Source organism: Populus trichocarpa, chromosome 1 (assembly GCF_000002775.5).
Source record: "Populus trichocarpa isolate Nisqually-1 chromosome 1, P.trichocarpa_v4.1, whole genome shotgun sequence".
Taxonomy (NCBI): domain Eukaryota; kingdom Viridiplantae; phylum Streptophyta; class Magnoliopsida; order Malpighiales; family Salicaceae; genus Populus; species Populus trichocarpa.
The window spans coordinates 48,337,521-48,353,026 of NC_037285.2; the positions used below are offsets into that span (position 1 = coordinate 48,337,521).

A 15,506-nucleotide genomic window follows, 5' to 3' on the forward strand; every position below is an offset into this window, starting at 1 on the left:
AAATAAAACCCTTCCCTTGACACACAAGGAATCCTAAACCAACAAGGAATAATGCACTCTCCTCTACCATGCCGCTCTATAAAACCAGGAGAGGCTTGTTTATTCATATTTGTGTTCTAATTCTTGTATTCTTTTCGGTATCCTCTTTTTCGATGGAGACATCTTCAGGTTCTTCTGATAACTCAATGTCTTCTGCTGCGCCTTCAGGTCCTTCTGTCAAAAACCTTATGCTTTCTGTCGCCAATCTTTCCTTGACAGAAGGGAGAACTGGCACAAAAAACCGTCAGGGTTTTTCTCCAAGGAACTGCCTTTTGGCTGCTAATGGTGGTTCTTTACAAGGAATTCAAGAAACCAGGATTAATGGGTTACCACAGTATCAGGCCGGGTTTGCGAAATCGACTCTAGTTCCACCGCCACTGTTTCCTGGAACTATCTGGGGATCAAACAGTATGGGCGATGGATGGGATTTCCAAGGTTCAAGATTGCAGTCCGGGGCAAAGAGTTTTGTTCCGAATTTAAACTACTCTCCGAGTGGTTCTGTCGTCGATGAGGGAGCAAGTATTGTTGGTTCTAACACAGGACTAAGTGATTACAGTGTGGTGAAGAATCAAGAAAAGCCTAACAACGTAAGGAACTTCATTTGTCTGCTTCAAGGAGATAGATTTGTCAACTATTGTTTAGACAAAGATGGTTCAAGAACACTTCATGGCTTATTGAGTTTGAGGGACCCAGAGATTACATGTCAGATATGCAAGAAAGTTTTGGACTTGTCATCAAGAGGAATCCCCATTTTTTTCGAGCTGATGCTTAATCAACATGGATGGCAAGTCTTTTCTGAGCTAATTGATTCATTGAATCATCAACAGTTGAAATTGATTACATATGTGATAACCAAGGACTTGTCCATTTTTATTGCATTGACATTCCACACACACGGTTCGAACTTGATAAAGAAGGTCATTAGAATACTCAGGAGATCACATTTGATTTCGTTCGTGACCAACAATCTGTGTGCTGCGTTTCTTCTGATCATGACCAATCGGATAGGTTCGTATGTTGTATCGGAGTGCTTAAACCACCTGAGAGCTGAAGATAACAAGGCATTATATGAAGCAGCCATTACATGGTGTCTTGATTTAGCAATAGACCATGAAGGATCCATAGCCTTAATCAGGGTCATTAACACCATCCAAGGTCTGCAAAGATATCGGCTCCTGAATATCCTATCTAGAAATGCAGTATTCCTGTCGCAGGATCCGGAAGGGAACTATGTGATTCAGAAGGTCATATCACTCAATAATCCTTTATTCACCCAAAATGTATGTCATCTCCTTATAGGCCATTATGAAACCATATCCTTGCAGAAAGGAGGCAGTCATATTGTCGAAAAATGCTTGGATACAGAGTGGAAGGGTTGGATAATTGAGAATTTTCTAAGCAACACCAACACACTATTGCATGTTGCTAAAGATGCATTTGGTAATTATGTGATCCAGAAAGCACTGAAAGTCACCAAGAAATCAGGCAGTCCACTCTACCACAAACTTTTGTCGCGCCTGAAGCCGCATCTTAGCATTCTGCAGTCTGGATACGGAAGGAATGTCTTCAATTTGATCACCGGTGGACAGTCAGTTACGAAGGTGTAGTTTCATGCAGTTCCTGTTTTGTTCTCATTATGTCTTCACTGTGCTACTTCATCCGTAAGAGTTAGCTGTCTCTTAGTGTTTGAAGAAGGGTCTTCGGGGAATTTGAGATGAGATTCCCCCCTTCTTCTTCCTCTGTCCATTTTTAGGCAATCCTTTTTGTTGTTGTCATATTTACTTTTCGTAATGTAATGTTGTTCTGCAGTCCAGAAGGGAAATATTAACATAAGCAATTAGTTAAATGGTTATTGTCTTTTTTTGTTCCGCAACACCGAAACTTATTCCAATTAAATTCGTCTTTCTTTTCTGTATTATAATTCAGATTCAAATTCTTAATCGTTTAATCATTAAAATTTTAATATTATATTAAAAAAACATCTTAATTCAAAGGCTTAAATTATTAAATGACATCATAAAAACTTAAAAACTTTATATTACTCTGAACTTGTTATGATCGCATAAGATAAAGTAGTGTTTTAAAGGTAGAATAAATTTAAAGGTAAATTATTCACGAAAGAAAAAACTAGCTTCACTGATAGAAAGATTTGACGAGAAAAAAAACATAACAGAGGGATTTTGCATGAAGCAATTATGACAGATCATGTTTTAAGCCTTGCCTTATTTGCAAGCAATATGTTTGAGTGGAATTTGAATAGAGAACGAGTAGTATCCAGCCTTGCATAGACTTCTCCTTCAGCACTATACCTTCGTTGCAAAATAATTGAATGTCCCCGTTTTCTTGGAATTCCACTTCTTTGACAAGACGAGTTGATCATAGAAAACATAAAATAAATCTGTTTCTTGTACGGTTTTGGAGTGAATTTGAAGGACATGAGACATATCTTTTCAATCCTCATTGTCTCGTCTCTCCTTTTCTATTTTGAAATAGTAAGCTTTTCTATTTTAAAATAGTAATCAAACGTTACATAAATGTTGAAGACACATTGAGTTTTTTACGACAAGCATTGTAGTCCATAATTTTGCCCTGTAAGATTTAGATGATCATCTGTCTGTAACAGCAGAAATAATTTGGTGCTAATTAATCCAAGTGTGTTCAAGTCAATGCCCTCACCCTTAGGAGGATTTAATATGCACATGGCAGGTTCATAGGTAGAGTTGAACCAGTAACACGCAGACGCCATTGCATGAATTACCTAACTCGAACTTGTTCTTGTAAACATGGCTGCATCTAGTTCAAGGGAGCATTGCTCATCGCAAATTTATAGGGTTTTCTTCTAGTTCAATAACAAAATCCAAGGTCCAAGCGAATAGACTGCCGTAAGTAACAAAGACACCTGCACTTTTCACTCTCTTGTCTATTCAAAGCCATTGCAAGGTAATCCACAGTTACCAGCACAAGCTGTTACATAGAATCCAAACCATCCAAAGGTTTCTCCATCTATTCTTTTCCAAAACCAGAGCAGTGAAAAATAACCGCACTGTACAAGTCCTGAGACCAAAAGATTCATCACCACCCAATACAATAATGTTCAAACACAAACGTTGGTCAGCAACGATTGACAGAAAACATAGATCAGCAATGGCTCAAAAAAAAGGAGGAAAAAAAATCATCTCTCCACAAATATCAAACATAGCACAGTAGAATAATTACAAGGGAATAGAAGAAACACATGCTGTATAGCATTAATGCAATATAAACGATAGTTATTAGAGAAACAACTGACGGACAACCATCTATTGTTACAGGCAAACTTGGTAATTACTTGAAAAATTCAAACTCCATCGCAGCCTTATTCGACAACCATCAGCATCTGCTTGGCTTTATTGCCATTTACTACACAAGGATGTCACATAGCCCCTACCAGAACATGAAAATCACATCCACCCCACCTCCTTGATAACAAATAGTACAGGAAAGTGGGAAACCTCTTTGCAAACCCTGTACAAACTACCCCGCTACATCTCCATATCCAGAAACAGAGCATCAAAATAGGCTCTTGAGACAAAAAGGTAAAAGGACTGGAGAAATGACAAAAACCCAACAGAATTCTACCACAACACAGGAGAGGCCTTGTACAAGCTTTGTCAAGGCAGTAGCATGGAATTGAGTAGAAATGACAAAAAAATAAAACTAAATCCAAAAAGCTAAGCTGACTCTCATGACAGATTGATCCCAAAGCCTCTGCTTCATTTAGTTCGTGTATTCTGAATTAGCTGTGGTGGGAGAACAAATTAAATGCATCCTTAAGATATTGCTGGTCCAACAATATCTCTGAGCTATATTCACTTGTACAGAACTGTGTTTCTTGGTGACCTGGTATCAGACTTTCATGTAGGTTCATATTAACTCAGAACCACTTCAGAATTGATGTCACCACCATTATCACCATCCTGACCAACTAAGGAACGCTGGGAAAGATCATATAACAGCTTTTTCTGGTAGTCATTAGTGAGGGGAACACTTGCACGCAAGAGCTCCATAGGTAGTTCCCTCTTAATAGATTCAGCTGGATCTGAATCTGATAGAGAAGACTGCATAATACCATCGTATTTATTTATGCAATATTTAATAAGCAGGCTAAAAAACTCATCAAATGAGGCCTTCCAAAGTGCCCCATTTGTCGCATTGTAGTCGCTAGCATCATGAAGATCATTTAATAGTTCAGTTGCTCTCTCCAACACAGACAATAATATGAGGGAAGCCCCATTTCCAGCTGAGCTTCCAAGGGGGCGAAGGGGCGGCTGCTCTGAGGAGCAAACCACTGCAGCAAGACAGGCACTGAGTGAACAAAGATCCATGCGACGAACACATAATGATACAGACCTTACAAGGTTATTTGTGGTTTCTGCAACTCCAATATCAAACAGGAGACCTCCAAACAAAAACCTTAAATGACGAAAAATGGCCATGCAGACAATCCGCATGAGATCACCACCCGGAAAAATAAGTTGAAGGTACCTTGCAAGGAGCTTCTGTCCCTTGGGAAGAGATACTAAACGCAAGAAAACAAAATCATCCTTGGGAGCAAGTCCAACTGTGTGGCCATTCTTGCCGAGAGGGTCAACCAATTGCATGGATGCTGCCAGCCCTTCCAACAAGGCCTGCCTCCTGCGTCTCAACTGGGTTCCACCCTCATGGAACTGATTGAATTCTAGAAAACGATCAATATCATCTACATCAAGAAGAAGGCAAAGACCATCTTCAATTGTGACTCTAGCTGCAAGCATTGGCTCCTGTTCTAGGGGCTTCTCAGCAGAATTCTGCTCGGTATTACCACCACCAGTAGAATTTGGAGGTTCAACTTCAAGAAGAGGACGAGGCCTACGAATCGAAGAGAAAGGAATTCTTCCAAGAGCATCGACCTGGAGAAAAGCATGCGGCTCAGCATTAGCTCGTGCTCGGGGAGGAAGATCCCTCAAGTGAATTGGGCAGAAATGATGTCTGAGCTTTGCCCTGGCTGTTTTTTTTGAAAGGCAAGCCTGGTGATAATAATCATCCACGTATGGGTCATTACTGTGTGTTGCAGCTAGCTGCATTCTGAGAATAGTTTCAATTTCATCAGTAGTCATATGCTTGGATCTGAACTGCGGCCAGCCAATATCAAACTTCTGACCATTGACATCAAAGCCTTGTTGAGGATAACGCACCATTGGTCTAACTTTCTGAACTGATTTTGGTCTTTGATCTCTATCGGTCAGACCAAGCATTGTGTCAAAGTTGTTCGTCATTGGCGGGGATAAAGAGAGATGGGGATTGAACACTTGAGATTGCATGCCCAATAAATGGCCAGATGATGACTGAACTGGGGGGTGCAACCTATGCTGTTGTGACTGAAGTTGTGGGATCAACTGTGGAGGCATGATCCCATTCTGATGAGATAATGGTGGTTGCAACATATTGGTCAAGCGGTTGGGATGATCTCCAGGATATAAGCCTGTATGGTTGACCCATTGTTGGCTTGGTGGCCGGCTATTAGCAGAAAGACCAGAACTGAATTGAGGCAAATTCCCACCGTAATGTGGTGATCCATGATGTAAGCTGCTCAATGGAAGCTGAGAATTAGAGAAGGGAGATAATGCTATTTGGTGGCCACCAGCAAGATATTGAATATTTAGATGACTGCGGTTCGGTGAGGACTGTGGAGATTGGCCACCCAGGGGAGGATTTGAAGTGTAAGAAGATTTTGGCACAAGAATAGGTTCACTAGAGTAGTGTTGGTGGTGTGGTTGCTGCTGCTGCTGCTGCTGCTGCTGCTCAGGGTATGAAGAGGTTCGGTATAGATGCTTTGATTCTGCAACGCGAGCAGTAGAAGAATATGGCTGCGACGACCATCTTGTGCCATCCTCAACGCCATCTTGGTCAAGTAGCTGCTGGTCAAACCAATTAGGAAAATCCTCTCCCTGTGCCCATTCAGCAGCAGATGAACCTGGAAGGTTTTATCACAGATCCAAAGTTGGAAAAATTGCCTATTTTTTTGTTTTTTTATAATTCACTACACTATTGAACACGGATTAAAAAAAAAAAGGTGCAAGTGCATCATCATAATAAAGAATTTCGAAATATCATTGCAGAACAAATGTCAAGCATATTGATTCTGTTCTGCCAAGTCCAGAATTCCAACTTGCCCAACGAGCAAACCTACACCCTTTTTGGGCTAACTTTGAACTGCATTTACCTAGTCTATCATTAAATTTAAATGCAATTGATAAGACTGAAGGAACTCAAGTAAAAAAAATCACAAAGTATAACAATCTTTGCCAATTAAAAATATCTGCCTGAAACATTCATGTAGAACTAGAATGAATACCAGTTACATTTCTTTTTAGTAAAAAGTGGCATTGGTAGATGTCTATTTCTTATTGCAACAAATTTCCATCTGGAACAAGATATTACCAACACCGTCTCTATTCTGATGTTCAAACTGTCATACATTTGACATTAATATCTTGGTTGTAATTGAAGACACTAGTGTGCCGGAATAGAGTCACAATAAGGTATCTGAATTTCCCTAGAACGTTATGATAGCCCACTTGTATGATTCTCAACCATGTGCAGCATTAACCCAAAAAATGTAAATCGCTTGACTTTAGCAACAATCATATCATGATAAAGTGATAAAGCATTGGAACGAAGAACAGCACACCAAAAAAATAAATGGGTGCTGCTGGGAAAATAATACCACTATAAGTTCATGGATTGATTAATAAATCACATTAATAAAGTAAATTATACATTGGAATACTTACTTTCTCTGGAGCCCCTATCACTAATTATCCCAGTGCTTCTCGGTCCATTGACACCCTTGTTCAACTGCAAAAAAAGAGCAATCAAGCATACCCAATTAAGCAAACTCATCATAATTTAATATTTTGAGATACTTCTGACACTGATACAAAGATAAGAAACAGCCTGTATACGTGCTACATGCCAATTAGACCCAAAGTAAACAAACTTGGTTACTTTTTCTTTCCCGTCTTTTTCCAAATTGGTTACAATATGCACCAATTACACCTACTCCTACTCCTTTACCAAACGGAGCTAAGGCCCGACAACTGAAAACTAACATCACTGTCATTTGCTTTATTTAAACTCAAACCATCTTCTAGAAAACAAAAGATTCTCCACATTGTTGAAGTATTATCAAAGCATAAAAAATTCAAGTAAACGCAAAGCATTTCAACTTTCCTTCACAGAAGACATTACTAATAAGCAAATTTGTTCAGAAGTAAAACAAGTTTTCCAATTGCTCTCCCTTTTTCCTCTCTGGATGGAGGCAGATTGCTTTGGAGATACCATATATAAACTGATGTTGTGTGGTACTAAAATAAAAACTGATCCGTCATAGGAAATTCTCCTAAAGATAGATTCTCAAACATGTGGACTAATTTGCAAGGAGATAGAATGAAAAAAGAATCGCATGCATAAAGCAAGTTCTCACTTGTCAAAATCAGAAGCAGTTTAAGGACATATTAACTACATAGTTGCAACCTCAAATCCTACATAAAATGTGCCTAAATATCCAGCCTATTTGTTTGCTTCAACAGTCAGAAGGCCCTCAATACATGAATACAGATGGCTTTCTTCCTGCTTGTTACACACGTTTGCACATGCGGACATGAAAAGAATGATATATTAAAGATATTCTACAATGCAACCTTGTCAAATAAAGATCATATTATATACAACCTTCATAGCATACACAATAGTATGTCTAAGTAGTGGGCTGACCTTTGAAAATGTAATTGCAAGACCATCAATGTCAGATAGAGATCGTAAAACCTCACCCTGCAAATAAGAAAGGAACAGTTAGTGGCACCAACAGACTAGCTACTGCTTTTGAGACAGATATAACAACCAATTTATACAAATCATACAAATTCACACATTATTCTAGAGTTTAGGACCCAATACTGAAGAACTCATCCCCTGCTTCCAAATTCTAAAAGAAGAGCCACCAAGAAAATAGGATTGTTTGTACCTGCAGCCCCTCAATCATTATCCAATTTGAATCACATCCCTCAACTACCAAATCTTCTGATATAGTATTTGATCATGTTCCCAATAGTAATGTGGTAGGGAGTCCATTCCACAATTTCAACAACTGCTGCCAGTATGAAGTGCAGCAATAGCACAAGATGCCTCACTGTTTGAACAGTGGCATAACAAAAGGTCAATGGAAGTGTTAAATGTCAGGACTCTAAGAGATTGGAGGATTTAAAGATTGATAGTTGAGGGACCTGTTTCAAAATGAGTGATGCTAGACAAAGCACTAAACAGAACTTAGAATCCTAATATTGACCCCCTTTGTTGATACTGCATTGGTAATTTCAAATGCTGCCAAAGTACAAAGAGTGACACTTGATACACCACAGAAGATCCTCATTCTTATCTTATGAACCACCTTTCATAGTTCACTCTGGTTCTTTCACAAGAGTAAAGGAAAAAAGACAGCAGAGCGCCCATAACGAAATTAACGAACCACTTAGTTCAAGCATCCTCTCTGAAGCAATCTCCTCAATGAGTTGGAAGATCTGCTACACCAAAATAACCCTAAAGATGTGCTACATTCATTTCTCTCTTTAACAAAATTCTTCTTTTATTCACAGGAAAAAAAAACAACAAAAACAAAAATTTACACCAATTTGGCAGACCTACATATCCACAACAAAATAGCACACTCCCCTAATTCTTCTAAAAAAAACATGTAAACGTTCCTAAGAACCAAAAAGATTCCATTTCCATGTAAATCAAAGAATCAAATAAAAAGGATAGAAGATCTCAAGATGAAGGGAGGATGGAACCTCTTGTCTATCAAAGAGAAACTCTTCCTCTTCAAAATCAGCGGCAGGCAACTCCTCGCCATCCTCCAACCCACCTAACTCAACTTCCTCAACATGATCTTTACCAAAGAATGCATATTGAGATGCATCAAATACAGCACCTTCTGCCCACAAAAAAAAAAATCCGAGAGAGAAAACCAGGTCAATTCCAAGTAAAATGGCACCCGCTCCATGTCTAGAGAAGCTAAACTCACGTTACAAAACCAAAAATGCATCACACAACTAGATGGCAAGTGCTTAAAGGAGAACGCGGTTACGATTTACACTAAGCTCGGCTTTGAAGCTAATTTTAACTAAAAAATGACAAGAAACGTTACCATATCAGCCATTAACATCAAAAGCAACAATAGAATTTGAAGAATCAAGGACCAACTCAACTATTTAAAGCTAAAACAACTGTTCCATTTAACTTCAAATATACCCATTAAATTCTACTAAGCTCAAAACAAAGCAGATCCTATCACACACCCAAAAAAAAATTCTTACACAAATACAAAGCTAACCTACAATTTTTTAACGTTGACCCACAAAACCAAACAACTTAAACAGACCATTTAGACAAAATCCCATGATGTTTTATTCTATTTTCTCGAGAAACAAACACAAAAAGAAACAAAACAGATCTTTACAAAATAAATAAATAAAACAACGAAAACAAACCTGTAGAGTTATCTCCAATCTTGGGAGCTTGTTCAATACTACCCCCATCCATCATCATCTACACTTTCTTCTGGGTTTTTTTTTTTAAATCTTTAAACCCACAAAAACTGAAAACTTCAAAACCCCTAACCCAAACAAAATCCAAATCTCACAAAAGAAAGGCACTAAATTCTAAAAACCCTTTTAAGGGTTTTTTTGTTGAGAGAAGGATTTGTTTCTGTACAGTGAAGAATTGGGTACTGCTTAGCCTACGATAATGATTCAAGCTAATTAAGCTATAAAGTTCTTTTTGGATTAGAAAGCAAGGAAGAGAGAAGCCCTGGAGAGAAGGAGATGACGATCGATTAACATTAGAATATGTTTTTTTTTTTTTTTTTTATTGCATATAGCAAAGAATAGACCATACAAAGAGAGGTCGGTGAGTTTTTGTAAAAAAAATAAAAATTGATTTCATATTTTTTTAATTTAGTATTCGCATTGTATTTAAAAAAAAATGGTATTTTTATTCGTATATAGAAATAGTTATGAATAATTCAAGCTCCACTTATGATTTGGTTTCATGTCTGAATTAGGTTTTGGTTTTTTTTAATACGGAGAGTTCGATGGTTTTTGTTTTTAAATATATTTTACTTGAAAAAATATTAAATTAATATTTATTTTAATAATTTTAATGTACTAATATTAAAAATAAAAATATATTTAATATATTTTAAAATTAAATAAAAAAAATATAATACACTATAATATCAAACCCGAACACCAACACTAAAATTATTTTAGTGTAAGGATTGAGTTTATTTGGAAGTGTGGTTGCGGTTGCTTTTCAAAGTGTTTTTCATTCAGAAATGTATTAAAATAATATTTTTTTTTTATTTTTTAAAAATTATTTTTATATCAGCATATCAAAATGATCTAAAAACACTAAAAAAATATTAATTTGAAGCAAAAAAAAATAAAAATTTTTTAAATTTTTCAAAAACATTTTTAAAATTCAAAAACAAACATGACTGAAGATAAAGGTAAATAGAGAGGTACGAGGCATCTATCCATTATTTTTATTTAGAAAATGGGAGTTTATTTGTTTTAGTGGATGGTGGAGCCTAGAAGATGTGATTGGAGACTATTTATGTGTTAGGTTTATGAGTTTAGTGATAGAGATTGACTTATTGTTTGGATTATTCTTTTTTTTAATGGGATTTTTTTGGGAAGGTATATGCTATAGGGAAATGAAATGAAGGTAAATTTTTCATGAATGACATCCACTTGTGCAAAGAAATAAGCATAGAGAACCATCTAGGTGGTGACCCAGTGGTAAGAGCTTGGGACCAAGAGGTTTGCTCCCTCTGTGGTCTCAGGTTCGAGCCCTGTGGTTGCTCATATGATGGTCACTGGAGGCTTACATGGTCGTTACCTTCAGGGCCCGTGGGATTAGTCGAGGTGCGCGCAAGCTGGTCCGGACACTCACGTTAAACTAAAAAAAAAAAAGAAGCATAGAGATGGTGATGTCATGGTTTAGTTTAATAGAGTGTTTGATCAATACAAGTTATAATAGTAATTGATTATTTAGTCGGGTATTGTTTGTTATTGCGGTTAGCTGAGCGGTTGGCCGCAATAACAAATATGCTCTTAATCATATATTAATTGACTTTTAATATTTTAGGAAATTTAGAATTGATAAATTCAATTAAATTTGTGTTGTTGAAAATTAAAAATATATTTGAGTTATTGATGGTAAATAAAAAATCCACTATTTTTTATTATTATAATCGTTTAAAGATGACTTGATCGGTTGTGATTTCTAGAAACTCTCTTGCTATGGTTAACTAGCTTCTTTTCTTCGAGCTTCTAGTATGGGATATGAGCAATTATATGAAAATGGCTGGACTTAATCAACTAATGATACACCTAGTAAAGCAACACCATGTTCAAGAAAGGATGGCTTGATTGTTCAGCAATGGCTAAGAATTCCTTAAATAAATTAATTTAATTCTTGATTTTAACTGTTAAGTTATATTTATTTATTGGAGTTAAAATCTTGCTTCAGATAAAAGTTAAAAAAAAATTAAATCCTTGATTTTGGTTTAAAATTTACTTAATGAAGAAAACATGAAAAATAAGTGCCTTGAATAACTATTTCTGGCTGATAGAAAATATGTTTTTACCATTTTATTCTTACTCTAAATAAACATTTATTATTGATCTAGAGGAAGAAATTTGATAAAAAGTATGTCATAGTTATGTTTTCATGATGAATTCGTTATTGAATAACATGTCTATTATTATTATACCCAACCCTGCCTAGTGGGTTAATCTAGAAAATTTATGATCTAGAATTTGACCAGAATTAAGTTTCAATTTAAACTAAAAAAGTAATTGAGTTGATTAAACTCGGTTGATTTAATGGGTTGATTCATGACATGATCAAACCTTGTTTAAACTTGATCAAATCAATAATAAATATCTTTTTAAAAAAATTAAAATGACACTGATAAAAAAATATTGATTTAAATCGATCTAATTATCTACGAGTTGATTTGGTAATGCAATAATTCAATAATCTACCCTTTTTGAATTAGACCTTGAACCGGTGTGCACAACTATTTAAAAAAACGATACAAATAAGATAGAAATATTTTATTAGTTATTCTTTTGAATCTATTTTTTTAAAAAAAAAACAATACAAGTAGGATAGAAATATTCTTATCATTTTTTATGGATCATGAATTTTGTAAGCCCCTAGAAAATGAATGCATGAAATTAAGTAAAAAAAAAAAACTCAATAGTAAAATACGAAGCTTTAGCGTAAAATATGAAACACACATAAGTGACTAAGGAGAAATTAACACCTAATATGGGGAAGACAAAGGACGAGATGACTAAATTGAAAAGGCATGAGTAAGTAAGGGATAAAAACAGAAAAAGGAAAAAACCCGTCAGCCTTAGGATGAAGAAGAGGGTTGAAGGCAGAATAGAAGAGGAAGGAAAAAGAAGAGACACTCTTCTCTTCAGCACCTCTTCTCAAATAACAAGTGGAGAAATCACATGCAAGTAGATAATTGAGAGAAAATAAGGGGTTTGAGTGAAGATTTAAACACAAAAAACAAAACAAAATGAGAGAGAAGAAGAAAGGAGGTTGGCAACAACAAAGGGGAGGTGAAGAGAGGCCAAGAGATTTAAGGGATAAAAGGTTTTAAGGAGCAGAAAACGCAGTTAAGACAAACCAAAAACCTTCCTTGACCAATTTCTAATACATTGGGTTAGTGTTATACAAGATATTAACCCTTAGATTATGGTTCTTGAGGGATTTTTTTGGGGTGGATAGAAGTGAAAATAGAGTGTAAAAGGGGAAGGAGAGGAAGACTTGATAATGATAGAAAATATTGAAAAACAAAATGAGTAAGAGAAGGCTTGAAGCCTTTCGGCTAGACATGAAGAGGATGAAAGGGGGCACTTTTTAATGTTGAATTGTATATGCATGTTAAAATAAACAAGTGTGGGATCATATAAAAGGCTATGATGTGTTGAAACATGAACATGTAAACAAATTTATGTGGTGCATGATTTTGTGAAGTTTAGTTTTGAATGTGTAAAATCTCAAGAATGAGTATGTAAATTTTTAAAGAATGTACAGATGAAAAATATTCATATGGTCTAGGGGGAACACCGAGAACAAGATCTTCTATTGGTGAAACTCACTCGACCGAAGAAAGAGGTAGGTAAAATCTCGTCTACAACTCATGAAGTTAAATCTGAGTTTCGGATTAATAATGAATGCTAAGCATGAAAGTAATGTGGATGAATTGTAAATATGATGTGAAGTTAATGTAATTGAGTTGCTTTCACAATGAGCGCCAATCAATGTTGGGATTGTTATAAAGTTTGGGGAAACTAATAAATTTGAGTTGCCTATAACTTATAAAGTTAAATATGAATTTCGGATTAAATATGAATGCTAAACATGAAAGTAATGTGGATGAATTGTAAATATGATGTGAAGTTAATATAATTGAGTTGCTTTCGCAATGAGCGAAAGCCAATGTTGGGATTGATTCTAAAATTTTTCAGAAATCAATGAATTTGGGTTGCTTTCACAATGAGTGAAAGTCAATGTTGGGATTGTTTCTAAAGTTTTCGGAAACTAATGAATTTAAGTTGTTTTTTATAATGAGCAAAAGCAACTATATATATATATATATATATATATATATATATATATATATATATAGAGAGAGAGAGAGAGAGAGAGAGAGAGAGAGAGAGTTGTAAGACAAATGGCTCATTAATTTGACATGTTTATTTAAATAGGAAATTTTATCAAAATTTCATTAGAATTGACTATTAATAGAAGAACATGATGACATGTATAAATACAAAATAAAAAAAAAATTAGCCATGAAAAGAAGTCACAAAGAAAATGCATTTTCAGTTTAATAATGTAAATTTATCATAGTATTTTCAAGTCTGTTTAGTATTGTGGTTGCTTTTGTGGTTGTGATTTTAAAAAAGCAATTTTAAAAAAAGTGCTTTTTGTGAGGTTTGTTGTTATTTTTGAAATGTTTGGTTAAAACTGCGGTTGAAATTATAGTTGAAAAAAAACAGTTTGTTGTGTTTGGTTAATATGCTTTTTGTATGAGGTTTGATTGAAAAACTACTGAAAAGGACATTATATATATATATATATATATATATGCAAAATATTGTTGTTTTATAATTATGATTACATAATAAAATGAATAATCCTTGTACATTAATAAAAGTTTTTCATTGTCCCATCAAACTATTTGCAATTCCATCTCGTACAAAATCCATACATGAAGGTCGCTGTGATCCTTGATTAGCTGAGCGAGGTACAATATCATATAAAAAATCATCTGGAATGAAATTGGGATTGCGATCATACTCGGAAAAAACCTCATCATCTTGCTTTCCCGAAACCTAAAGCACAATTCTCTCAAGAAATCAAGATCACCAACGGATAAAACTACACACAAGAAGACAGTTTACTGAAATCTTGAAATCCGCCAACACTACTAAGAAAACTGATCAACAAAGTGTAAGGAAAACACAACAAGTTTGAATGGCAGATTAACAACAAAAAGAGCCCCACAAGAGATAAATAAAACACGAAATTGATCCATAAATCGGATACAAAATCTCCAAATCAGTACTCAAAACCCAAAATGGCAACTACATAATTTCTTCAACAGACAATTTCCATTAAAAAATCAAGATTTCAGAAACAAGTTCCCAGCACTGTTGTGCTTCCTGTAAACCGAAACAATGGAGACTGCTCGGCACAAATGATTTTGGTGAAGATGATCTGATCTTCGCTTCACAACAAAAGGGACAACAGGGAACAATGATGAACACTGTCTCTGGCATCAATCTTCGTCCAGATCAAGGGAATAGGGGGGAAGGGAACAGAGGAGACGAGCTCGGGTTGGGAAAATATTGTGTTAAAATCTTTCGTTTGACAGGAGAAGGGACAGAGGGGAACAAGATGGAACACTGTCTCTGACATCAATCTTCATCAATCTCGTTCAGATCAGTAACAGAGGGGAAGGGAACAGAGCTTAAGCTCGGGCAAGGAAAGTTTTTTTACAAGAAAAAAAGTGTGTGAAAAGTGTATGGCATGGAGTGAAAAAGCAGGTGTTACTTGCTTTTCCAAAACTAAGGTCCAACCTCATTTTTTTGTGGGGCCATGTTAAATAAAAAGTGTGGTTGAAAATAACCAAACATCTCAATCCTGTTTTTTTATTAGCCGCAGCCACAGTGCCCAACTGCCTCTAATCTCTTTCTTAAGGATTAAGGATGGAGGTATTACAAATTTAATTTTTTTGTTTTTTTTTAAATTACGTGTAATGAGTAAAATCTTTCTTTTTTTTCCACGAAGCTTTATCC

At 35.6% G+C, this 15,506-nt stretch overlaps 2 protein-coding genes across 5 annotated transcripts; one reads left to right on the plus strand and one right to left on the minus strand.

Moving 5' to 3' along the window:
• Window positions 1–152: 152 nt before the first annotated feature.
• LOC7480370 (pumilio homolog 12) lies at window positions 153–1,646 on the plus strand. The gene has a single exon (XM_052449733.1). The coding sequence runs from the start codon at window positions 153–155 to the stop codon at window positions 1,644–1,646; it is 1,494 nt and encodes a 497-aa protein (XP_052305693.1).
• Window positions 1,647–3,262: 1,616 nt separating this feature from the next.
• On the minus strand, window positions 3,263–9,983 carry LOC7480371 (protein PAT1 homolog). Of its 4 annotated transcripts, none has more exons than XM_024610029.2 (5): window positions 9,606–9,983; window positions 8,907–9,046; window positions 7,834–7,890; window positions 6,852–6,915; window positions 3,263–6,031 (listed from the first exon to the last, which is right to left on the minus strand). In XM_024610029.2, exons 1-5 carry the CDS (start codon window positions 9,661–9,663, stop codon window positions 3,948–3,950), a joined length of 2,403 nt encoding a protein of 800 aa, XP_024465797.1. In that variant the 5' UTR covers window positions 9,664–9,983; the 3' UTR covers window positions 3,263–3,947. The 4 variants fall into 4 exon arrangements, with proteins under 4 accessions (XP_024465797.1, XP_002300546.2, XP_024465801.1 ...); XM_002300510.4 differs by having other exon boundaries at window positions 8,907–9,049; XM_024610033.2 differs by lacking the exon at window positions 8,907–9,046.
• Window positions 9,984–15,506: the final 5,523 nt, after the last annotated feature.